Below are 24,611 nucleotides of genomic sequence, written 5' to 3'. Positions count from 1 at the left end.
CAATAGCTCAGTGAGTGTTTGGCATTAGTTTCAATTTCTTGGTGCTCCAGCCCTTTCTTCAGGAAGGAGATTTTCCTTTGCAAACAACTGAAGTTCACACCTCTTGTCCTGAAACAGGACTTCCCAAACAGATTTGTTTAAACTGAAAAACAGCACAGCCAGCTTTGCAGCCAGACAGTCTTGTGTCAGGATCCCATTAGATCTCCCAAATTTCTTATTACTAACCATGTTTATTAGGGTAGTGCCTTCAGGCCTACCAAGAATGGGCCCTATTGTACTAGGCACTGTACAAACACATAGCAGTAGGTGGCCCTGCCACCAGAGAACTTACAATCTAAATAGACAAGACAGACACAGAGTAGGGGAAGGGGCATTATTAAGCATCATTACACTAATTAAGTCAATAATCAAATGGGAGACTGAGGAAAACCCAATGTGCTAAAGGAATTGGTGATGATGACAATTCAGGAGTTGGTACTTTTTCTTCTGAGTCAGTACTGAACTGGTGTCCCTATGATGTTAAAGGGGCGCTGAGCTCCTAGAAATGCTCTGTGAAATCTTGGCCCCATTGAAGTCAATGGCAAAATTCCCATTAACTACAATGCAATCAAGAGTTCACCCTGAATCTGTTTGTATAGGAAAAGACAACAGTTCTGATCACTAAAGATCACACAGTAGCTCTTGAAAGAGTAGGGATATTAGTCCTGATATCCTGGCTAAATTTCATCTTGGGCAATTACGTTCCTCCTACATAAAACTCCCCCTGCAGTTTCAATTGGATAAGGGATTCATCATTTCCCATCTTCAGCTGTTGTGTAGCGTTGGCAGTGCTTGTGAAACAGCTGCCACATTCCACTGCCGAATTGGTTGCATTTGGGATATGGCTGAAGTGATTGTTATACATAGTTGGTTAGGTTGCTAAAGTCCTTTGGGGAAAGAAAGCATTTATAGAAGGATATAATTAGTGTCCCTGGTTTTACACCCAGTTGAAGCGCCATTCCACACATTCCTTGCTGCTCTCTCAGTCTATATCACTTTAGATTGTTGACATCAGAAATACAGACTCATGAAACTGAGGTTATTGAACATTTTATTTATATTCAAGATTTGCTTCCCATAACATTTAGAGTTTCCATTTTAACTGTTTTGTGGGGGTGGAGAGAAGGGTTAGGTTCCTCATTTTGGGTCTCACCCTTTTTAAAGCCCTGACTGTGACCCACAATTGGGCCCTGGCAGTGGTATGCTGTGTAATGCAATTTGGGCTGAAGCAGATGCACTGGAGAACATCAATTTGGATCTACAGGCAAAGATATACGCACTGTACTTCTCCCTCGGGAAATTTTGTACTGACAGGAAATTGTACTATGTCAAGTACTCAGCTGGCAATGATAACCATAATTCCCATCTTTATGTAAACATTTTTTTTTGAAAGTCTTATCAACAAATTTCAAATTATTCTTGCCACTTGTACCCCAAAAGTGCTTATATAAGCCACAAACACTACAATTCAGAGTAAATTTCCTCCTAATTATAATGATGCCTCATCTGGAGTACTGTGTCCAGTTTTGGGCCCCACACTACAAGAAGGATGTGGAAAAATTGGAAAATGTCCAGCGGAAGGCAACAAAAATGATTAGGGGACTGGAACACATGACTTATGAGGAGAGGCTGAGGGAACTGGGATTGTTTAGTCTGCGGAAGAGAAGAATGAGGGGGGATTTGATAGCTGCTTTCAACTACCTGAAAGGGGGTTCCAAAGAGGATGGATCTAGACTGTTCTCAGTGGTAGCAGATGACAGTTGGAGGAGTAATGGTCTCAAGTTGCAGTGGGGGAGGTTTAGGTTGGATATTAGGAAAAACTTTTTCCCTAGGAGGGTGGTGAAACGCTGGAATGCGTTACCTAGGGAGATGGTGGAATCTCCTTCCTTAGAAATTGTTAAGGTCAGGCTTGACAAAGCCCTGGCTGGGATGATTTAGTTGGAGACTGGTCCTGCTTTGAGCAGGGGGTTGGACTAGATGACCTCCTGAGGTCCCTTCCAACCCTGATATTCTATGATTCTAGGTCATGTGAGTTAAGGATGCATCAAGATTTTTTCCATTACAAAACTTCTATTTCCAGGGGTGTATTGCTTCCCAGCAAGAATTAACTGCAGGGGGAATCCAGCCATACAAAAATCTTACCTTCTAGGAGAGTTGTTTTCATTATACAATACAATCTGAAATAAACATTACATGTGATGCTTATTACACAGTAGTGGATGACTGAGCCTTTCATGTCGTTGTTCATTCCATTTTTAACTCCAGAAAACTGTTTGCATTTGTCCAAAATAAAAAGTGTCTGGAGGGTGAGGAAGAATTAAACATGACTGCAGCAGTCAGGCCAGTGCTCTATGCCTGCACTGCTCACTGCTACTGAGTCGACAAAAGGTTAGGGCCCATGGGCATTTTGTTCCTATAATTCAAGCACTGGGAGTGGGTTGAGCTTTGTGGAAGTGGCCACGAATATGGACTGTCCAAGACGGGCACCAAAAGTGCCCACTTTTTAAAATCTTGGCCCTGGTGTTTTGGCCTCTTTTCTCTTTCCCACCCATTCCCCACTCCAGACCCCTCCTGGTCCTGCACACTAGAAGGCTGTGTAAGGGGGATAATACACAGAGGCAGTGGCTTGATTCAGGATCACGTTGGCCTACAGGGAAATTTCCCAAAAGGCCCCAGAGCCTCTCACTCAAACCTCTCCAAGCAGTGGTAAATTAAGCTCTGACCTCCCATTGATCCCTTGTATCTTTCTTATGCATAGGGATTTTCCTTTATAGTCCTTGTCCAAAATTCCTGCTGCCATTCCTGAAGTGTTCTAGCTAGTTGCCACCCTCCACCCCAGAAGTGGCTGCATTTTAGCAATGCCCAGTGATAAACAGTGGGTGATCAGTTAAAATGAAAGGTGACATGTCTGCATAAGATACTATTGTGATATTCAGATTTTGCTCTCATTTTGTGTTGCTTTTTTAATCTTTTCTAATTTTTTTAATTAAAATATATATATACTTTCTAAAACTAAAAACCAGCAGGTATTTTTCCCAAGAAGGGGGGATAACTATGTGGCCACGGAACAATGAAGTTACATTTCCTTAATACCAGCATGGCAAACAAAACAACACACTTCTCCATAGTGAGGTTTCATTATCACACACGCGCCCTCTCTCTCTCTCTCTCTCTGTCCATTCTTGAGGCCAGGTCGCTTTGTATTTGCTCTTCAAATGCATTACAGCTCAGACATTCTGTCAAGGGCATTTATAAGTCTTGATATCTGCACTGTCAAATGGCTGCTCTTCCTGGGGTTTTCCTCTCTCCAGCTGCTCAGGAAGCGGGTTGCTTGCAAAGGGTTAACTCTTTCTCCTGATGGCTCTGGCATGGCTGCTGCTGCTGAGGAAAAGGTGATACTTGTCGGACCCAGGCCTGAGAGCTGCAGAAATCCCAAACACACTTAAGGATGGGAAAACTGCACATATAGAAACACAAGTGGCAAAAGGCGTCAGATTTTTTTATCAACTGGGCAGTGAAAGTGGGAACGTGGGAGCTGTTGCTAAAATGATGAGCGAGAGCACCAGATATTGCAAGACACCCATCTGCCTCCATTCAAAGCATGCAACCAACCAGACTCACTTATTTTATCTATAGCTCACATTATATTTTACTTCTTTCTCAGTGGGACCAGAAAGCTCTAGCGCACACAGCATGGTTATTAATGGCAGCAGAAAGCCCTTAATTTGATTGGGAGTAACTGATAGAACTGGAGGAAAAAATAATAGATTATTTAACTATTCTAAGCAGCCTGATTTAACAAAAATGTGTCTTCCTCCCCCCCACATCAGCTACTGTGCAGGAAATGGCTTTTGTGATGCCAGCAGCATGTCTGGATCAGAAAGCCTGTGAGAGCACTGGCTGAAAACAAGAGCATTGCAAACGAAACTAACCATCACCTTATTCCCCAGTAATTAAAATGGCTTGTGACCGTCAGCAGCAAATCCTCACCTGGACGATGCTTTGACTGGCAGGATGGCTGGCTGCAGTGCTTCATCCTTCCCCTGCACTGTTGTTGGGGCTCCTAGAGCAGGTAGATGATGTAGGAGAGGATCACCAGGCCAATGATGGCAAAAAACATTAAGATGAAAATATCCAGCATGGTGGATGTGGCGGAGGCAGGGGCACAGGCTGCCTGTTTGGGCTGCAGGGGAGGGAGAGCCTGAGCCGGAGATGCTGCTGCAGTGAGGGAGGCAGGCACGGTGGCTGTAATGGCAGAGACAAGGACTAGCCCAGATCTCGTTCCCCAGCCCCCACAGTATTTCCCTCCTCTCCCAGCCGGAGGGCAGAGTGAGGATGCCTGATCAGCTTGAGCTATAAGCTTTTCATCAAGGATGACAGCAGAGTTTAAAAAAATAAAAAGGAGGGGTGGGGTTGGAGAGCAAAGGTTCAAACTGTGGAGGAGGGTCCAAAGGCAGCCCCCCCGGGGCTCCTAAGGCTCCGACTGTACACAAAGGAGCTCAGCCCGCCGCAGAGCTAGCGACAGTAATTTACCTCCAGGAAGAGTTGCTTTGCGACCCGCTATTTCGAACAGACCAAGTGCCAGGCTGCAGCTGGTTCTCAGGAGGCCGAGCTAGCTGGCTGTGTTGCTGCTAATATTTGCAGCTATGGGCCCTGGCTGGGCAGAGGCACAGGCAGGAGCGAGGCAATGGGACAGCCCCTTGGGGGCTGCTTTTGTTATGGCTCAGACTTTTAGTACTGTCGGACATGTTGTGGGGCTGGGGCTCACTTATAAACCCCACTCATCACTCCAGCAGGTCTGGATAGGTTGGTGCCTTTCTGGGCATCCCAATGCAGGCCTGAGCTGCCCTGTTAAGGCATCACCATGGAACATGGGGCTTGCTGTGTTTTTGCATGGCTGGCTGTAGAGAGACAGTGATGATGAGAAAAGGAGGACTTGTGGCACCTTAGAGACTAACCAATTTATTTGAACATAAGCTTTCGTGAGCTACAGCTCACTTCATTGGATGCTGTAGCTCACAAAAGCTTATGCTCAAATAAATTTGTTAGGCGTTAAGGTGCCACAAGTCCTCCTTTTCTTTTTGCAAATACAGACTAACACGGCTGCTACTCTGAAACCTAGAATTAGCTATGTTCATGGAGGATATGTCCATCAGCCAAGATAGGGCTGCATTGCTGACTATGCTCTGGGTGTCCCTAAACCTCTGACTGCTAGAAGCTGGAAATGGACAACAGGGGCTAGATCACTCAATAAATCACTCTGTTCTGTTCATTGCCTCTGAAGCATCTAGCATTGACCACTGTCAGAAGACAGGATACTGGGCTAGATGGTCCAGTGGTCTGCTCCAGTCTGGCCAGCCTTATGTTCTTATGTCCCAAAAAGCTTATACTCAAGACAGTCAAAGGCTGGGAGACAGGGCATCTTATCTCCAGGAGGGAAACTGAGGCAGAGAGATTTAAGTGATTGCCCAAGGTCACACAGGAAGTCTGACAGAAGGAGGAATGGAACCCACATTTTCAGTCTCTACTGGCCACAGGAGCATACTCTCTCTCAGTGACTCACACAGAGCATGTCTACACAGCAAGCAGAAACCTGCAGCAGTGCCTTTCAGAGCCTGGATCTATAGACTGGGGCTCATGCGAGAGTGCTAAAAACAGCTGTGAAGCTAAACCTTTACACAGCTATTTTTAGCACAGTAGCACAATACCCGAGGGCCTAGACCCGGGCTCTGAGATTCACTCCAAGCAGAAACCTGCAACAGCGGAGACAGTGCTGGTGGGTCCCAGTAAGTCAGCTGTAGAACTGGAAGTCATCGGCTCTTGACTGCCAGGTTGGTACCTTTCCCCTGGCATGACAAGCAAAGCCCTTTTGATGCAGTGACATGGAACCCGTTTAAAGGGGACCTGCAAAACTTTTCCTTCTTCGGAGTCTGACGCAGCTGCTCCCTGCAGATCCACTGCTACTTGCTTTATTTTCACCAGAACACCTATTTTCATGGGAGGGAGTTAAAAGTAATGGTGACCTTTATCCCCCCTCAAGTAGGTCCATGTAATATTCCTCTCTCTCTCTCTCTCTCCTTTCAGGGGACTTTCCACTCCTAAATCATTCAGGTATCCTTGAAAATCCCACCTTGCATGGCTCCAACACCCAAAGTGAAGCACTAGCCCCTGCTTTCTGCCACTGGGATTTAGTCATCAGCTGGAGGAATGATGGGCTACTTAAGAGGCATTCAAAGTTCAAGTATGACCAGGTACACTGGAAAGGGAGTTTCCCCCTCTATAGGAAAAGGTTTCCAATTTGACCAATTGATCATTGCCACAGAGAGGGCATAGAAAGCCAGGATGTTTTGCCAAATGTTTTACCTTGCTAAACTTACTGACTTCTATAGCTCTCATGACAATGGTATCGGAGAACCTTGTTCAGAGATTTATCCTCCCCTCTGTGGGGAAGGGAGGTATTTTCCCCATTCTGCAGAGGGGTTGAAGGCACAGAGGTTAACCAAACAGATATAAGGGAGACCAGGGTGCAGGGGGAGCTACCAGACAGCTAGTGTGGTGGAGCTCTGAAAATTTGGGCCAGGTAGCTAAAGGCTTGGTGTAAGGCCCAGATCCTCAAGAGATGTTTAGGTTTGTAACCAATTTCAATGGAACCTCAATACCTGTAAAGGATCAGGGCCTAAGCGACATGGCTACAGTCACACAGGGAGTCCACAGTCGACTGGGAATGAAACCCAGGTCTCTGAAAGCCCAGGTAAGTGGTCTAAGCACAACCATTCTCCTCCATAGCAGAGGTAGAGCTGAGCCCTGCGGGTAGCTAGAAGTGTGGATGTTGATTTAGCTCCCAATAGACTTCACTGGGCACCACACTCATCACAGAAAAAAGTTTTGTTTTTAATCCAAAAAAAAAAAAAACAAAAAAAACACCTGATTCAAATTAATTTCCTCTTTGTTACTTGCCCTCCCTCTTCCAGCACAGCTGGTAACCTGTTTAAAGCCAGAGGAAAATTAAAAACACAATTAAGACCAGAGCAGTCAGTAGGTAAAAATTATACTTTTATTTTAAATTTGAATAAACCGGGAAGAGAATTTGTTGGTTTGTTCCATTGAATGGTTCAGTTAAAAAGGCCAAATAAAATTTCATTTTCTGGGGGGTGTTCAGGCCCACCAGAAGAAATATACAGACAAAAAACCCACCAATAATAATAATAAAAAAAAAGATCTAAACCTGGCACTGAAATGCAACTTGGAAAGCTAAGATGTAAGACTTGTTTGTTTAAACACAAAAACACATTAATGAAATGGTTACAATGATGCAATTTAGCTTTTATCTTTATCTTTTTTTTTTTTTTTTTTTTTTTTTTTTTTTTAAAGATTTTACTTATTTATTTTAAATACAGGTTTAGGTACTTTTTCAGCTATGAAAAAAAAGGCAAAAAAGTGCATAAGTCAGAGAGAAGGCAGAAATCAAGCAGTAAGATGTCTGTTTTCCATGGCAGAAGAAAAAAAAAAGGAAGGGGGAAGGCAGGGGAACGGGAGGGACAAGAGTTTCAAGGTAGCATTAAAAAAGTTTTAGGCCCAAAAACTTAGTTTCCTGTGTTTTTATTTGGTCCATTAAAAAAGGTTTATTCACATTTTTACTTCCCCCCCTCCCCAGACAACTGGCTCTAAGAACAGAGTATCAGTGATCAGGAATGTGCACCTCTCCATTCCCCCAGGTCTTGTGCTCACATGTTTCAGCACCACAAGGATTTCAATTCCCTACAGCCCATCGCTGTCACTTTTATGCTCTGCCCAAGGCTGATTGCATCCCCTTTCACCCACGCCACTCCCAAGTCTCCCACAGATGAACAGGAAAGCTGGTTAAAAACAGAAGGTTCACCATTATCCCCCAGCCTGCTGCTAGCTAGCTCGTCCAGTGTGATGGAACAGCTCATCAACCGTTTTAGTACAGTACATTGATCTGGGGACAGGAGACCAGAGACCCTCTTGCCCATACAAGCTTCAGCACTATAGCAACTACCAGAGAGACTAGGAAGGGACGTGTTTCAGGGCTCGCTTCTGCCACCCACCCCTTAGGCCCTCACGCAAACATTTCACCTTCAATTCAGTGTCCCTTAGGCACCCTTCTGCATCTCCATTGTGCTTCTGGAAGTGAAACAACAAGCGCATGAGAAAGAGGAGAGGCCGTGTGTGGAGTTCTCTTCCATATTTCAGGGGTGGCTTCCCCATTTTAAGAACCTAGCAGCCCGTTTCTCCCTTCCCCTGAAAGGGCAGCACCAAGTTAAGAGTGTACGGAGCAGAAGTGGAAGTGTACAGAGGGGTAAACCCGGAACAGTGCACTGGAACAAGCAGAGGTCTCCAGTGCGCTCAGCGAGAAAGGGGCACGCATCAGGAAGACTCTGAAACTGACGTGCTTCTCAGCTTAGTCCCCACGTTGACTCTTAAAGCCAGATATCAAAACTCAATTAAAAATTACAGAACATTTAGCCAGGCCTGTCTGCTTAGAACTTACAGACCACCTCACTGGATGCACCTTAAAGAGCCTCCCCTGTAATGCACCATCAGGTCAGATTCCCCTGGGATAATGAGGGCAGTCATGCTACATGGAATTCCAGTTGAGAGGGAGAAAGGCACCAGGGAGTGGGTCTTAGCATGCCAAGGCAGAGAGGGCAGCAGAGTTGATCCACTGGGGAAACACGGGAGGATTCATAGCTAGCTATTCTCAATGCCCAGCTTCCTTAACCAAGGACAACACAGTATCATCTTCCCTGCATATAGATTTCCAGTTATAGTGGCCCCTGGGCCCAAAACATTGGGTTGGGTTGGGGATGTGCTTTGAAGTTTTGGTCCCTGATGCGATCCAAGCCAGCAGCAGCCAGGAATGTCTACCACCAGCCTGGACCCAGTGAGAATGCAGAGAAGCTGGAGGCGGAATGTATCTGCTCATTGCCCTTCCTGGTCCCTTTGCCACTGACTCTCCCCCTCCACGGAGAGGAGGCTGTAAACATCTCAGCTCAAACTGGAATGGAATTGGAACTGGAACTGGCCCTGCTGCCCCTGGGAAAGGCACAGATGGAACTGGCTGGCTCCCTCTCCTCCTTCCAGCTGAGGGTTGGCTGACTGTTGTGTGGGGAGGTTTGTTCTACCTCCCTGCCCCTGCTCTCCAGAACCACAGTCCCAGTAGTGGCTCCCGCTGAGTGAGGCACATGCCAGTGCAAAGCAGAAACTAACTGGAACTTGGTAGAGCCAGTCCCTGGTTTTTGCCCCTCAAAAACCCCAAGACACCTCACACCTCTTTCATGACATCTCCGCCAGCCACTTGTGACAGAATTTCTCCCAGGGTCAGCTCAGTTTGTTCATGGGCATAGGATGAAAGCAGGGCCAGACTGAGCAGTCAGTGGCTCCAAACAGCCATGGGGGCAATAGGTGGTGCACTAGAGACTAGGAACCGCTCCCCAGAGCCACGCAGGCAGCGTGTTGATCCAGCAGCGGGGATGGGAGAGTAAGTAGTGACCCTGGGCCGAAAGCTGCTGAGCAAGGTGAGAAATAACCCTTCTATGTAAGGGATCAAAAGGAATTTGCTGCTGTGAAATGCAGACGCTGATTGGAAGGTGCACGAGCCCTTCCCTCTAGAACCAAATACCATTCCAATAGAGGGGGTTCTGGGTATCGCTTTCCTCCCCACCCCCCATGGGGACTCCTGGATGACCATGGGGGAGGCAGGGAGTCACACTCTGCCCCTCTCCAAACACAAGCAGCTCATCCAGCGTCAAGCATAAGCAGCCCATGGGCTACTCCTCACTCCCAGTGCAGCAATCAATCAATCACCCCACAGAGTGTAGAGATGGTCCTGAGAGGAGTTGACTCAATCCAGGGTAGCTCACAGGGCATGGCCAGGCCTGTGCGATGCTGCTTCTGAGAGCCCTACCCTGTTCGAAGGACCACAGCCCCAAAGCCCCACCGCCTGCCACTTCTGCCTCTGTCCCAGTCAGACCCTGGGGATCCCAGCACCTCTGCAGGCACTGACACAGCCCAACAGCCAAGGAAAACTCTAGAGGAACAGAGCGAAAAACAGATTTAAAAAAAGCTGAAAATTGATTGATCTTAGATTCTTTGGAACTAATATTTTTTGTTTAAGTTTTGACTGTATATGAAGTTTTAAGAGTGAAAAATGGGAAGTGGGAGGGAGAGAGAGCGCGAGAGACTGAATGGAAACATTTAACGGAGGTGATGAGGTGGGAGAGGCGACTGGGGATGGCCCAATGAGAGATCCCTGCAGGCTTCCCTGGTGCTAGCTAACCCCTCCCTACAGTTGGGAGGTACTCATGGCTCTAGAGAGGGGGATCCTACTAACCCCCCTCCCTTAACTTGCTGTTAAGGGGACACACACTAGTCATTGGTCCCTTGCTGCCACTCCAGCTGCTTGGATTGGTCCCCAGCAGAGGTGGATGGGTTTGGTCTTAATCAGATGGGTCAGCTGGGATCCTTTCTTAGCTCAGGATCACAGCTATTCCAGTTGCTTTCCTCATATTCCCTGGGGATACAGGGCATGCGCCTGGTAGCTAGGCTCCCATCCCTTCAGAAAGATGGGGGTGAAGAGATTAGAAGAGGAAAGCTGCAATGTTGGGGCCAGCCCGAGTGGTCCCTGGACAGGTCTCCCACCTAGTCCCAACAGAGCTATAATACCTACAAAACAAAGCTAAATTGGCAAGAGAAACCAGAGCCCGCTGCAGAGTACTGATGGGCGAGGGGTGCAGCTCTGATGGAGTAATGGCAGAACGCGGCGGAGAAGGGATGCTGGGCGAGAGAGACATGACAGAGGGCCTTGGGTGTCACTCCACGCCCCCTTGGCCACGGCTTAGATGGCCTCCACGTAGTTGGCAGGGAGCATGCCGGTGTCCCCAGTGCGCTCAACCGTGCCATACATCCAACCATCGTCGATCTGCTGCACGTTAACGATGGTGTCCCCGTCTTGGAAGGAGACCTCGTCTTCATCAGCAGCGTTGTAGTCATAGACTGCACGGAACCGCTTCTGGGGGGCAGGGAGAGGGGGGGTCAGCAACACACGGGGGGCTCTAGCTCCCCCGCAGCCCCTTCATGGCAACTGCCCCTGCTCTCCTTCCAGCCAGCAGAGCCCCCCCAGAGCAGTTGGGCTTTCTATGGGGAAGAGCTTGCAATCAAGGGGAGTCGAGGGGCATTGAGCTTTGAAGGATCCACTCCTGGGCTCTGTAGCAACAGCTCCGCTGGTCAGCGAGCTGCGGTGCTGGGCCCAGCTCACAGCAGGCCAGACACTGGGCTGTGGGGGGGCTCAGGAGGCAGAGTTCAAGCTCTTCCCCCACCATGCACCTTAGGTAGAGGGCAGCCAAAAGGCAAAGTAACGGGAGACAAGGAGCATGAGTCCTGATAGTGGCTGCAGGATAGCATGAGGGGTGGGCCCCCCCATCTACCTGACCCTCACCCCCAAGCAAGAGGGTTTGCAGCCACTGGGATAGGTTGCATGACTGGAGCAAAACACTGACCGGCACTAGCGGCCACTACTGGGATCCCGCCAACTAGTGTCAGCGCTTGGTAGGTTTAGCACTATTGCCGCCCTTTGGGCTATACTCACTCCTCCTCCTCCAGAAGGGGCATTACGCTGTGTAGAGACCGGTGCTGCAGGCTCCTTGAAGCCATAGGACTGAGATGGAGGCTGCTGCTGCTGGTAGGCTGGGAAAGAAACAGGCCTCGTTAGTCATGGCAAACTGCCAAAGAGTATTGGGTTATGGAGACCCCAGCGCCCTGCATTTCTCAGGGATGCTGCCCTTCTTTGGAACGAGCCTCATTCATAGCCCTGGGGGGGGGGGGGCGCCTTTAACGGGGAGCCACGAGTGCGCATTCATGTTGGGAAGAAGTTCCGTACCACTGGGCATGGACTTCCACAGTCCCACTGCAGGCAGAGAACTGAAGCCTGGCCTCTTTGGGGCACCGGTGTCAGAAGATGAAGGCAGAAGCAGGAGGTTGTGCAGGAGACAGGCCGTGATCTGCGTAACCAGAGAGCGTTCAGAGCTCCTTACCAGGGCTGCTGGGCTGGACAGGAGGGGACGGCTGATGCTGTTCCCCAGGTCTCCTGTAGTTGGCACTATCCTGGGAGTTCCTGCGTTCCATCTCACCACTCTCGCCGCCACTTGGGCCCATCCTGCTCTTCTCAAATTCTTCATGGTACTTGATCTACAAAGAAGGAATTTGGAATTAGAACAGTGCCGGGGGCTCCTTGTCCAGACGGGAGCCTGTCCCCGGTGAGCAGGTTTCAACCCATTAAGAGCGTCCCCCACACAAAACCAGTTGCATCACACCCATTAGTGCAGCAGAGACCAGAGCCAGGACCTTCACAATCCCGGGGCTACAGCCCCAGCAGGACCTCACCTGGGCCAAGCCTCAGTGAAATTGTCTAGGTGCACTGGGTGCTACTCTAGCGTGCCAGGCCCATAGCCTGGTTCTGCATGCTGCTGCTGGAGAGGCCATCTTTGTGATCATCAATCCCACAGCCCTTTTCACAAGGGGCAGCTAGAATCCGGCCAGGACATCCAGGCTATTTACGTTCTGCCCACCTAGGATTCCACCAGGCAGTTTCAATTGTGTAGCCCTCGCTGCCTGTCCTGAAGGGTCACAGCATTAGCGGATGTCAGACAGTTCTGGCCCAGCCAATCCTACATACTGCCTGAAAAAGGCTGCATTGGGACCGCTCGAAAACTACTCCTGCTATTCATGTTCCAGTCCAGCAGGTGGCACTGCAGACTCCTGGCAATTCCAGAGACAACTCTGGTTGTGGGACAGGGCGAGAGCTCGTCCTAGTCCCCTCCACCCAGCTGGGGGGTTTAACAAACGGGAGGTGATGTCTCTCCCCCCACCATACACATACACTCATCTGGACAGATTCCTGGCAGGTGACAGGCTGCCAGTTTCCTGTTCCTCTTGCTGCCCAGCATCAGCTCCTCACCTCTGCTCCACTCTTCTAGGGCCCTCAGCTGAGGGACCCATTTGTGCCACTAGGTCTTCATGGAAAAGGAGCTTTCCGGCCACCTAGGCTGCTGGGACCCCTGCCCAGGATGCTGGCCATTGTTGTCACTGTCCTTGTACTCCTCCCACATCTGGCGGTAGCCACCTGCTGTCCTATCTTATGCATTGTTTGTGAGCTCCTGGGAGCCCAGCACGGACCAGGACCCCCTGTGCTAGAGTTAGCCACTGTACAAACAGTGCCCCATCACTCATCAGTGCTTGAGCAGGCCTGCAGAGAGGGCTGGAAGGGACAGCGATGAGGAACACTGCTAGGCTCAAGTCAGCTGACGAGCTCTGCTGGACTCAGGGCTGGCTACTTTAGACCTCCCTCAAGGGAGGTCGGCCAGGCCCATGGGGCAAGGCCGAAGGGAAGAATGCCACAGGGATTATTCCAAGACTGCAGCGCTAAAAACCAGAGGTTGTAAATCCCCTTCCCATTAGCACTGTGCAGCTTTCTTGCCAGCTCAGAAATGCCTGGGGACAGCAGATGGACAGCGGCATCCCCTGGAGTGATAGTTTTGTGTAGAGAGAGAGTGTGTGTGTGTGTGTACACACACACAGTGTGCTATAGTGGATCTGCCATAATGGCAGTAAAGAGGGTGAGGGGGGGGGAAAGACTCTGAAGTGACATGATGAAGCAAGGGGCGTGCAGCCAGTTAGTGAACTTGACCTGTAGCCCCTGATATGCCAGCCCTCGAATCCCCCCCATACCTCTGCTGATGCCCCTCAGTGCCAACCACAGCCCCCCTGCTAGTCCAGTCCTGGGCTCCCCCTGCAGCTCTGCCAATACACCTAGATCATGACTTGCAGCACCCCTGCCTCTTAGCATTACCAACAGTTTCTGTCTGAGTGGGGCAGGTTAAGGCCAGGAACGCTCTTTGACGTGGTTTATTTGGTTCCAGCTCATTTCCACTTAGGACCAAGGCAGGGTTTGGACCGAAGTCCTCAGAAGAAAGGCTAATGCAATAGCCACCTAGCACCAGCCTCCGCTGCGGCCCGCTTCTCTCCAGTAACCCCAGCATCCTTGTTCCTCACTGAGGCTTTGCGAGGCGGTAGGACTCCAGCCATCCGCACAAACTGGAAGCACACATGTGGAGGCGAGAACACCCTTTTCAGGCTGCACACCATGGCAACGCCTCCAATAGTGACGAGGTGCTACAAGCCTGCAGCATCCCCTGGGCAAGAGGCCTCAGGTCTCCCTGACCTGACAGAGGCTGCTGAGGAACATTCCCCCCCCGCCCCCCCCAAATATGGCTCTGCTTTAGCGGTGTTCCTCGGAGGAGGAGACCGGAGCAGAGAACACGCACAGCCCCATCTTCAGTACCTGGGCTCGCTGCTTCACAGGCAGGAAAGAGTCACACAGTTACCAAGGCCCTGGGCTACTCCAGCTGCGTTTCCACCAATGTTCCAGGCTCAGTGGCCTGTCATTTGCCATTGGAATGCAGGCAGGCGAGGGTGCAAGTGTTAGCGTCTCTCCCTCCCAGACCCTTGCTTTGTCTTGTGTTTCAAGTCAGGACAGTATTCAGTAGGTGTGTTACAGTAGCACCTACAAGCCCCAGTCAAGAACCAGAACCCCACTGTGCTGGGGGCTGTACAAGCTACAATCACAGCTGCACTGCTATGTTATAGGACGTTTTGAGCAGATCACCTGATGCTGTGGCAGCAAGTGCCAAGGGAGCATTAAAGCAGAGAACAGGCCCCAAAACCAGCCCCAGAAGTTGCCTTCACTCAGTTACATGGAGAGCCTGGCACGTAGCCCCTGTGTCCCACAGCTCATCTCAGAGCCCCACCATAGCCCTCCCCCTCTCCTTCACACCTCTACTGGGATCTCAGAACTGCTCCAGCAGCAGCTTGGCTTGGAGTTATTTAATTGACACTTAGGCCCTACTCACATCAAAGATTAGAACCATGCTTGAACACAGCTGGCAGGGGTGTAGATTGCGTCCCTCGCTGGTGCAAACAGTGGTTTCTCTGAGAGCCACTTTAGCTAAACTGTTAACTACACAAGGATGTAGGCAGTTTGGGGTCTCATGGTGCCCGCATACAGTCAGGGAAGCGGGGCTTTGACCCCTGCTAGCTGCAGCTGCTTTTAATAGCTGCCGCAAGAATGGAGCGGAGGGCTGCGTCGGCTCCCTCTGCTCGGGGAGAATCCATCGCTCCTGGCTTTGGCCTGGAGGGCACAGCAGCTCAGTCTTAGATTCCTGGAACTGGGAATGCTCCCAACTTCCAAGCACCCAATTAAGGCCCTGGAGCTTGGCAGCAAAGGAGAAGCAGAGAGGCTGCTGTCCAGGAAATCAGAGGGCAATTACTCAATTCAAATGCCGCAGTATTTATAACAAAAAGTGAGACAAACAGGGAGTGTGGGAAGGGAATCCCAGTAGAGGCTCTAAACAGAGGGCTACAGATTAGATTCATCTCACCACACCACCTCAATTAGGTTCCCCACATTAACCCTTTGAATGCCAGCTCTCAGACAGCAGGAAGGAGCAGATTATCTAGCTCCAGTCTGGAGATGTTTTGCAGTAAGGATTAGAGGCAGCACCCATGATGGGTAACTGGGGCAAGAGCCCCCACACCACCCATATGAAGGGCAGAGCCAGGGATAAGGCCAGGTGATAGGTGGCAGATTCTCAGTCAGACGAAGAAGGGCGGGGTTACCCTCTATTGTACTGAAAACGCTGAGACCCTGAACCAAGTCAGATGCTTCAACAGAGTGTCTCAATCAACCCTTACTTGGCAGACAAGCCTACTTAAGTGGGAGGCTGGTGCTACTTGTGTTTCCACCCCCACAGTGATGCTGCATATGGCCATCCTTCTAAAGGTACCGATGCTACAGGATTGGAGCAAATATCACCAGCCCTGTCAACTCCCTCCCCACATATTAAGCAAAGTGCTTCGTATGTGTTCGTACTTAAAAGCAAGGAGAGAAGCTGGTGCAAGACCAGGACAGACAGAATCCTTCCTTCCAGTGCACCGACATCCATTTTTGGCCTGCAAAGGCCCCCTTGCTATTCCAGTCTTGAGCCTTTCCTGCTTATTTGTGATCTGCTAGGAGCCAAGTTAAATCCCACCAAATCCATCTCCTCCCTCATGAGCCAAGGCAGATATGAAACTAAGGTTCTGTGAAGCGAAAGTTTAGCACATGGCGCTTCAGGTATGTGTCTCCCTTCCCAAACCTGTCACCACAGAGACCCCAAAACAAAGCCAAATGCCAAGCATTCTTCCAGAATTAGCCCTGGGGAAAGGAGGATCAGCCTGATGAGGAGAATGCTTTACGGTTGCTGGTAGGGTATCTGTCCTACACATCACTGAGGAAGTTCAGCTATGGGAAATCCTCCTCAATAGAGCCCTGAACAGTTAACAGGGTCAGGGAGATGGCTGGGAAGGAACCAACTGGAAGAATGGAGGGTGCTATTGTATTTTCTGGAGGCAATAGTTAGGCCCCCCTTCCCATTAAAGCAAGGATGGCATGTTGCTACCTTCTGCCCAGTTTCAGTGACCTTCATGGTAGAGAAGAGCCATGACTTGATTGCAAGCGAAAGCAAAGGAGACCGCATCCAGCAGCCTGAAAACAGAGAGCCCATGAGAACCACGGGGTCCAGCTCCCAGCCGTGTAGTCTCTCCAAGCTGGGCTGGAACCAGCAGCCACAGATGGAATCGCCAGGGTAGTGCAGCCAGCAAGCCACGTCTACCGTAACACTGGTGCAGGCAGTGCTGCAGGGGAGCATCTGCATTTTAGATCAGCAGTCTCACTCGGCTGTTCTTGCGGCTGGTCTGTGCACAGTGTCGGGACAACTTGAGCTGCAGCTCTAAGGCACTGATGGATCTGAACTGACTGTGGCAACAGTGGAGTGTAGGGATGTGTCCTAGTGTAGACAGTGGCCCGGAGGCCACCCCTCAGCTGCATGTCCAACATCTCTCTACATTGTACGTAAACAGGGCAGGGGTGTTCAGGGCACTGGCAGAGTTACCTTAACCATCTATTACAAACCGGCAGAGCGTACACACAGGCGTGGGTGGGGAATCAACTGATCAAAGAGATCCTCAGAGAAAGTATTTAATATTAAACAGTCTGTAGCAGAAATGGGTAGTTTTCAAGGGTACCCAAGCGAAAGAGATTCAGGCTCAAATCACTCTTGAAAGTGGCGCTGGGGCACCCTTCAAAGTGTTACCCAACATGCTCTGGGCTAGCGGTCAGAGGACTCCCCAGCCACCTGTCACACTGCATCCTGCCAATCTACAGAACCTCTACCCCAATTAAACAGATTTTGGTCTAGAAATCAGAGGGGGTCCTAATCACAGGCTCAGCAGCCTAAGCAGGCTCAGAAGCGTAGCAGCAGATGCCACCAAGACACACTGGTTGCATACCACAATCACAGCCTTCCGTCTCCCACCGCACTCTGTTTCTGCTTCACTCTTGCTCAACAGCAGGCCAGGAGGGCAAAGGGTTAACGCCTGGACGTGGGTGTAAAAATTAATAGCTACTTGAGTTAATGAATACACAGCCAATGCGGAAGACACCTGCAGCCCATTTGTTGGCTGGTTCAACAGTTATTTGCTGCAGGACACTAAGCGCAGGCAGGAGGGAAAGCCTGGCGCAGAGGGCTGCTTCTGGGAGGGGAACTTCCCTGAGCAAAATATTTTGCTCTATAAAGTCAGTGGGAAAAAAAACCACATCCCACTTCTCAAGAGGGGTGGAAATCCAGACCCGAGGCAGCCATCACCCTGCTTACAAGGCCGGGCTGTTGCGTGGTCAGAGAATCAGGACTCTGGGTTCTATCACTCCCCTGCTATAGTATCTTCCATCACAGGTGTCTGTGGCTGTCCATGTTTGCCATGGACTGCTAGAGCCTCTGGAGAGAGGCACCACTCTATCAATTCATAGAGAAGCTTTGAAGTTTGGGGAGGCAGGGCAGAGACTGGCATTTGTCATGAGCATACCCCCTTCCCCAACAAGGTTAGGAGAAATAAATTCAACATGCTGCGGGCCAGGCACCTCCCAGCCCAGGTACCACCTCAGCTGCTAACGCCCCATAAGCCTTAGAGCTCTGCCTGCACCCCCAGGCTCTTAGTTATTGGAGGGTACTGCCGGCAGGACCAACACTAGACAGCACAATGGGGAATCCTCCCAGCCCTGGGGCTGGGGAGGGAGGTGGGCGAGACAGCTCAGGGGAAGTGAAAGCTAAAGGCCCAGGGCAGCTCTCCTGAAATCCACAGGACACTGCATGAAGCCTCAGGAGCAGGACAGAGCCGCCACATGGCGCAGACAGGCTCAGGGCTCCATTGGTGCCAGTGCAGATCTTGTTCCTTGCTGGATTGATTGGGAGCGGCTGACCTGCCCAGAACAAAGCTATTGTTTCTATTTAGCACTAGAGACAGTGCCCCACACCTGCCTGGCAGGGAAGCAGGCTGCAGCAACCCCTCACCTGGTGAATCATTCACCAAGTTCCTCTGCAACCAGCTGGCTGCTGGAAGTGCACTGGCATGGGAGATGGGGAGGGACAGACCTGCCAGTCAGTCCCAGCTCCCCCCCGCCAGGGGTTATGCTTTAGTGTTCCAAGGAGACAGTGGATAATGGTGCAACACTACATGCTGCCATGGCTACCTGCTCTCTCCAGAGGGCTGCATCTTGCTCCCCTTCTCCCACTGGGTCTTTCACCCCTACCCAGAGAAGATCCTCCACATAAAATTGCTCTTGCCCCTTCCCAAGCTCATCCCTTCCCGTTCACTGTTGCAGGCTAAAGGGGTGTGTGGACTGGGGCGGGGGAGAATTGGTCTCACCTCAATCATGTAAGGGCACCTGGTTTAGCACTGCAAGTGGGAACCCTGCTGCAACCCTTCAGAGATCTTCACTAGCTCACAGAAGATGCCATAGAGGATCAGGGCAGGAGACTAATTTGGAAGCTTTGTCCAGGGGAAGGGGAGGAACATTTTCCTAAGTTTGTGCCAGACCAAGTTTGAATGGCTATTTGAAAAAGAGAGCAGCTAAAGGCATGGCTCTAATGCTGTCCTCTCAGGGCACTGCTACAGAGACTCTGCATCTGCTCTGTTCCCAGAGAGGGGCCAGGACACTCGTACATTCTTAGGGAGGAGTATCTCTAGGTACAGCTTTACCACCTACATTACTGCTGGTAGAGATCCACACACAAAAACACACTAACAGAAGGGCAATTGTTTGCCCTTGACTTCCTTCTGGAGGTGGTTGGGGGATGGGGAAGGGCGTAGCTCAGCTTCCTGGTCAGGACACCATCTGGCCACTCCATCTTTACCAACTGAGGTGGGGCAAGGCCAGAATCTTGCCAGCCCCTGGACTACATTAGCCTTTGGAGGTCCCCAGTTCATCCCTGGGCTGGTGCAGAGCCCTGGGACCTATTTCAGGCCTTACCCTTGACTAAGGCAGACACGAGATCTGCCCAAGCTTCCACCCTGCATGCCATGGCCACCATGAGTATCGTGGCAGCTGGAGAACAGCCAAGCATAGGAATGAGAGGCTCTGGGCTCCATGGGTATTCTCCGGGAGCATTACAGTTGCTTTGCAGCCTCTTTGTGCTAGCCAAGGCCTAGGGCATCAGAGAGCCCCAAATCTCTGAAGAAAGGGAAGTAACTAAATGGGTGCAGGCTGTCAAGTGGAAAGTTGCAGGCAAGATCATGTGTGAAGCTGCAGCACTGAGGGCTGGTTTTACTACCAACCTTCTGTGGATCCTGCCCTTGACCACACTGGTTTTGCAACAGCCTCAGCCTGATAAGAAAGTTAAATACACACAGGGCAGCAGCTAAAGGTTAGTTAACTCTGTGTTCTGGAGGAAGCAGATGCTGTGCAGGCCACCCCCCTCTGCCACTGCCCACTCAAACCCTAAGAGGGCGGGAAGCAGCTGTGGGAGATCTCACACTGCCAGAAGCAGGAGTGACACCAAACCCAATGCACTCCTGCACAGGGTGTGGTAAATGCACTCACAGGTGGCCCTCCCTCCAGCTGCTTGTGGGGAAGAAACAGTAATGCAATTAGACTGGATGGCATCATACAAGCTCTGGAACTAACTGAGTACCAACCCAGACCATTTGCAAGAGGATTGAACTACCGCGTTAAGTGGCTCCCAGATTTGTGACCTTACCTTTCAGTTCAAACACGAACCTTATTTTTGGATTGTAGGGGGAAGACGACTTAAGGGCTAGTTAGTGAGTCAATGAGCATTGGACTGGGACTCTGACTCGAACAGTTTTGTACTCCTTACAGTAGCCACTGCTGGGTCAGGCACATACAGGGTCTCTAGTGCACCACTTTTAATCCAGCCACATTGCTGGGGTGTGACGATGTGAAGCAGCAGGGAGGGGGGAGTGTTGACCTGGGAATGTGCCCTGGGGACGGGAGACCTGAGAGCCTGTCACCTGAGCCAGGAGGGGGAGGGGGAGGTAACACCTCTGCCCAGGAATGTGGACGGAGGCTGCAGCAGGGAACCTGCTGGGTGGGTTTAGTTTTCAGTTTGGGGCTGGGAGGAGGAACACAGGGAACCCCAGGGCTGGGGTCTAAGCTCCCTGCTCCCCCAGAAGGACTTCACTGAGGGGTCCTGGGTGTACCCACAAGCTCTGTTTTGGACTGTGTTCCTGTTGTCCAATAAACCTTCTGTTTTACTGGCTGGCTGAGAGTCTCAGTGAATCCCAGGAAGAGGGGTGCAGGGCCTGGACTCCCCCACACTCCGTGACAACTGGTGGCAGCGGTGGGATCTACTGCACCCCGTGAACGGCGCTTCCTGCAGTAAGTGACTGGGGAACAGTAAAACGAAGGGGGATTGACGGGGACCAGGTGTGCTGAAGATTCAGAGAGAGACGGTTCCAGGGGGCGGTTAACCCCTGGGAGTGTGTGACCAGAGAGAAGGACTTTTGCAGTAACAGGGTCCCCCGGGGGATTGCAGCAAGCGGTCCCAGGGGCGGAGGAGTCTGCAGCTCGACCCTGGCAAAGAGGTGGTGACCTCAAGAAGGACTGGCACACGAGGGGTTTTTCCTGGAAACCGTGGAAAGCTGCCCAGCCTGCGAGTGGCCAGCAGGGAGATGTACGCTAAACGCCTTAAGAGCGACCTGGTGGAGCTGTGCAGGCAGAGGGGGCTGCGCATTGGGAGGTCCACCAAGGAACAGCTGATTGCCCAGTTGGAAGAGAGGGATCGCTTGGACGACCCGATCCCTGTCCCTGAGGGAAGCCGCCCGGGGGATGCAGCGTGGGCCCTGGGGCCTGACCAGGCTGGGAGGGGTCAGACTGCTGCCCAGGACACCCCGAGACCCTTCCTACCTATGCCTGGGGGAGGGGTTGGGGGAAGCCCAGCGAATACTGAGGGCACCCTGACCCCAGCAGCCAGCAGGGGATCCTCCCGGCGGAGCTCCCCATCCCTGGAGCGGATGCGGCTGGAATGGGAGAGGGAGAGGAAAATGAGGGAGCTGGAGGATCATGAAAAACAACGTCAACATGAGGAGAAACAACGTCAACATGAGCAGGAGGAGAAGGAGAGGGAGCGTCAGGAGAAGGAGAGGGAGCGTCAGGAGAAGGAGAGGGAGCGTCAGGAGAAGGAGAGGGAGCGTCAACATGAGCAGGAGGAGAAGGAGAAACAACGTCAACATGAGCAGGAGGAGAAGGAGAGGGAGCGTCAGGAGAAGGAGAGGGAGCGTCAGGAGAAGGAGAAACAAAGACAGCATGAACTGGAGCTGGCCAGGCTGAGGAGCAGTGGGGCCCCGGCTGTGGTGAGTGAGGGGGGACCCAAGACTGCAAGGGGCTTTGATAAGTGCCTCCTGGCCCAGCGGAAGGAGGGGGAGGACATAGATAGCTTCCTGACGGCCTTTGAGAATGCCTGCGAGATGCACAGGGTTGACCCTGCAGACAGGCTCCAGTTCCTCACCCCCTTACTGGACCCCAAAGCCGTGGAGGTGTACAGCCGGATGACAGGGGCAGAGGCAGGGGACTATGAACTGTTCAAACAGGCCCTGCTCCGTGAGCTTGGGCTGACCCCCGAGATGTACCGGAGAAGGTTCCGGAGTCAGCGTAAAACGCCTGAGGCCACCTACCTACAACTGGTCAACAGGATGCAGGGATATGCCCGCAAGTGGACAGCGGGGGCCCAAACTAAAGAGGACCTGCTTGACCTGTTCGTACTGGAGCACCTGTATGAGCAGTGCCCTTCCGACCTGAGGCTGTGGCTGGTGGACAAAAAGCTCGCGAACCCCCAGCACGCAGGGCAGCTGGCCGACGAGTTTGTGAACAGTCGGTCAGGGGGTAGCAGGGAGGAGTCCCAAAAGAACAGGCCCCTCCCGATGCAGAGAGAGAGTCACCATGGGGCCTCCCAGCGGGGAAATAGGGAGAACCCCCTCCAAAGGGGAGCGCCTGGTGTCGGGCCCCTCCGACCCGCTCGAGGGGACCAACGTGACCTGAGCTGCTATCACTGTGGCCAGAGAGGCCACGTACGGGCCCAGTGCCCCGGGCTCAGGGATAAACTGAGCAGACCCAACCTACCCAGGGTTAACTGGGTAGGGACTCAGCTGGACGAGGGGCAGACGACGCAGGAAAGGGGAGCTACCAGTTTACCACCTGCTCAGGAGGGAAGAGTACCCCCGGCCAGCCCCGCCAGAGGGCTAGAGGCTCTGGACTCAGGGTGCTCGGTTTACAGGGTGGGTGCGGGGCTGTCCCTCCGGAGAGAGTGCCTTGTTCCCCTGGAGGTGGATGGGAGGAAGGTCAATGGATACTGGGATACGGGGGCGGAGGTGACGCTGGCCCGGCCCGAGGTGGTGGCCCCAGATCGGGTGGTGCCCAACACCTACCTGACCCTGACGGGGGTGGGTGGGACCCCATTTAAGGTGCCCGTGGCAAGAGTACACCTGAAATGGGGGGCCAAGGAGGGCCCCAAGGATGTGGGGGTACACCACCATTTGCCCACTGAAGTTTTGATGGGGGGAGACCTAGAGGACTGGCCAAGCGACCCCCAGACCGCTCTGGTTGTGACCCGTAGCCAGAGCCGGCGAGGGGCACTGCGACCTGACCCTGGGGAGGGTACCACACTGGAGGCTCAAGACCCTACTCGGGTGGGGAGGGGGCGCCAAGGGGCACGGCTCAGAGAGGCTGAGGCCTTAGACCTGACCACTGAGGGGGAACTGGGCCCCATCCCTTCCCCAACCACTGAGTTCCAGGCCGAGTTGAGGAAAGATCCCTCCTTGCGGAAGCTCAGGGACCTGGCCGACCTCAGGGTGGTACAGACCATGAGGAGAGGCTGCCAGGAGAGGTTCCTGTGGGAGAAGGGGTTCCTGTACCGAGAATGGGCTCCCCCAGGGGAAGGGGAGTCCTGTGGGATCAGGAGGCAGCTGGTGGTCCCCCAGAAGTATCGCCGCAAGCTCCTGTACCTGGCCCATGACATCCCCCTCGCAGGGCACCAGGGAATCCGGCGCACCCGGCAGAGGTTGCTACAGAACTTTTACTGGCCCGGGGTCTTTACCACCGTCCGGCAGTATTGCCGATCCTGTGACCCCTGTCAGAGGGTGGGGAAGGCCCGGGACAAGGGGAAAGCGGCCTTGAGACCTTTGCCCATCATAGAGGAGCCTTTCCAGAAGGTGGCCATGGACATCGTGGGGCCTCTCAGCAAGACGACCCGGTCGGGGAAGAAATACATTCTGGTGGTGGTAGATTTCGCCACCCGCTACCCCGAGGCAGTGCCCTTAGCTTCCATTGAAGCAGACACCGTGGCAGATGCGCTCCTGACCATTTTCAGCCGAGTGGGGTTCCCCAGGGAAGTCTTGACAGACCAAGGCTCCAACTTCATGTCGGCCCTGCTCCGGTGCTTGTGGGAGAAATGTGGGGTCCGGCACGACTGGGCCTCAGCGTATCACCCCCAGTCCAATGGGCTGGTGGAGAGGTTTAACGGGACGCTAAAGATGATGCTGAAAACCTTTATGAACCAGCACCCGCAGGATTGGGACAAGTACTTACCTCACCTGCTGTTCGCGTACCGGGAGGTGCCCCAGGAGTCTACCGGATTTTCGCCTTTCGAACTGTTATATGGAAGGAGGGTGAGGGGCCCCCTGGACCTGATGAGAGACGAGTGGGAGGGGAAGGCCACTCCCGATGGAGAGTCAGTGGTGGAGTATGTCCTGATCTTCCGAGAGAGACTGGCTGAACTCATGGGCCTGGCCAGGGAGAATCTGGCCAGAGCCCAGAGGAAGCAGAAGGTCTGGTATGACCGCACGGCGCGGGCCCGGGCCTACGCCACCGGGGATCTGGTGATGGTTCTCATCCCCGTGAGAAAGAACAAACTACAGGCCGCCTGGGAGGGCCCTTTCAAGGTCGTCAAGCAGCTCAATGAGGTAAACTATGTGGTGGAGCTGTCTAACCGGGCGCACCACCGCCGGGTGTACCATGTGAATATGATGAAGCCATATTATGCCAGGGGGAATGTGGTGTTAGCTGTGTGTGGACACTGGGAGGAGCAGGGAGATGACCCTTTAGTAGATCTATTCCCTGGGACCAGAGCTGGTTCCCCCCTGGAAACAATTCCCCTCTCGGATCAGCT

The 24,611-nt window shown here is 52.1% G+C and overlaps 1 protein-coding gene and 1 long non-coding RNA gene across 2 annotated transcripts in view; both read right to left on the bottom strand.

The window, feature by feature from the left end:
• Nucleotides 1-2,453: 2,453 nt before the first annotated feature.
• On the bottom strand, nucleotides 2,454-4,945 carry LOC122463918. The gene is made up of 2 exons (XR_006287674.1): nucleotides 4,030-4,945; nucleotides 2,454-3,460 (listed from the first exon to the last, which is right to left on the bottom strand). It is a non-coding gene; the product is annotated as an uncharacterized LOC122463918 (long non-coding RNA).
• Nucleotides 4,946-7,079: 2,134 nt separating this feature from the next.
• LASP1 (LIM and SH3 protein 1) overlaps nucleotides 7,080-24,611 on the bottom strand; it is a 59,200-nt gene continuing 41,668 nt past the window's right edge. The window contains exons 5-7 of the mRNA XM_037886875.2: nucleotides 12,093-12,246; nucleotides 11,648-11,745; nucleotides 7,080-11,071 (exon numbers count right to left, since the gene is read on the bottom strand). Of these exons, the coding sequence (XP_037742803.1) occupies nucleotides 10,898-11,071; nucleotides 11,648-11,745; nucleotides 12,093-12,246 (426 nt within the window). The 3' untranslated portion in view covers nucleotides 7,080-10,897. The remainder of the gene's footprint in view (nucleotides 11,072-11,647; nucleotides 11,746-12,092; nucleotides 12,247-24,611) is intronic.

Source organism: Chelonia mydas, chromosome 27 (assembly GCF_015237465.2).
Source record: "Chelonia mydas isolate rCheMyd1 chromosome 27, rCheMyd1.pri.v2, whole genome shotgun sequence".
Classification (NCBI taxonomy): Eukaryota; Metazoa; Chordata; order Testudines; family Cheloniidae; genus Chelonia; species Chelonia mydas.
This window is presented reverse-complemented; position numbering and strand designations above follow the sequence as displayed.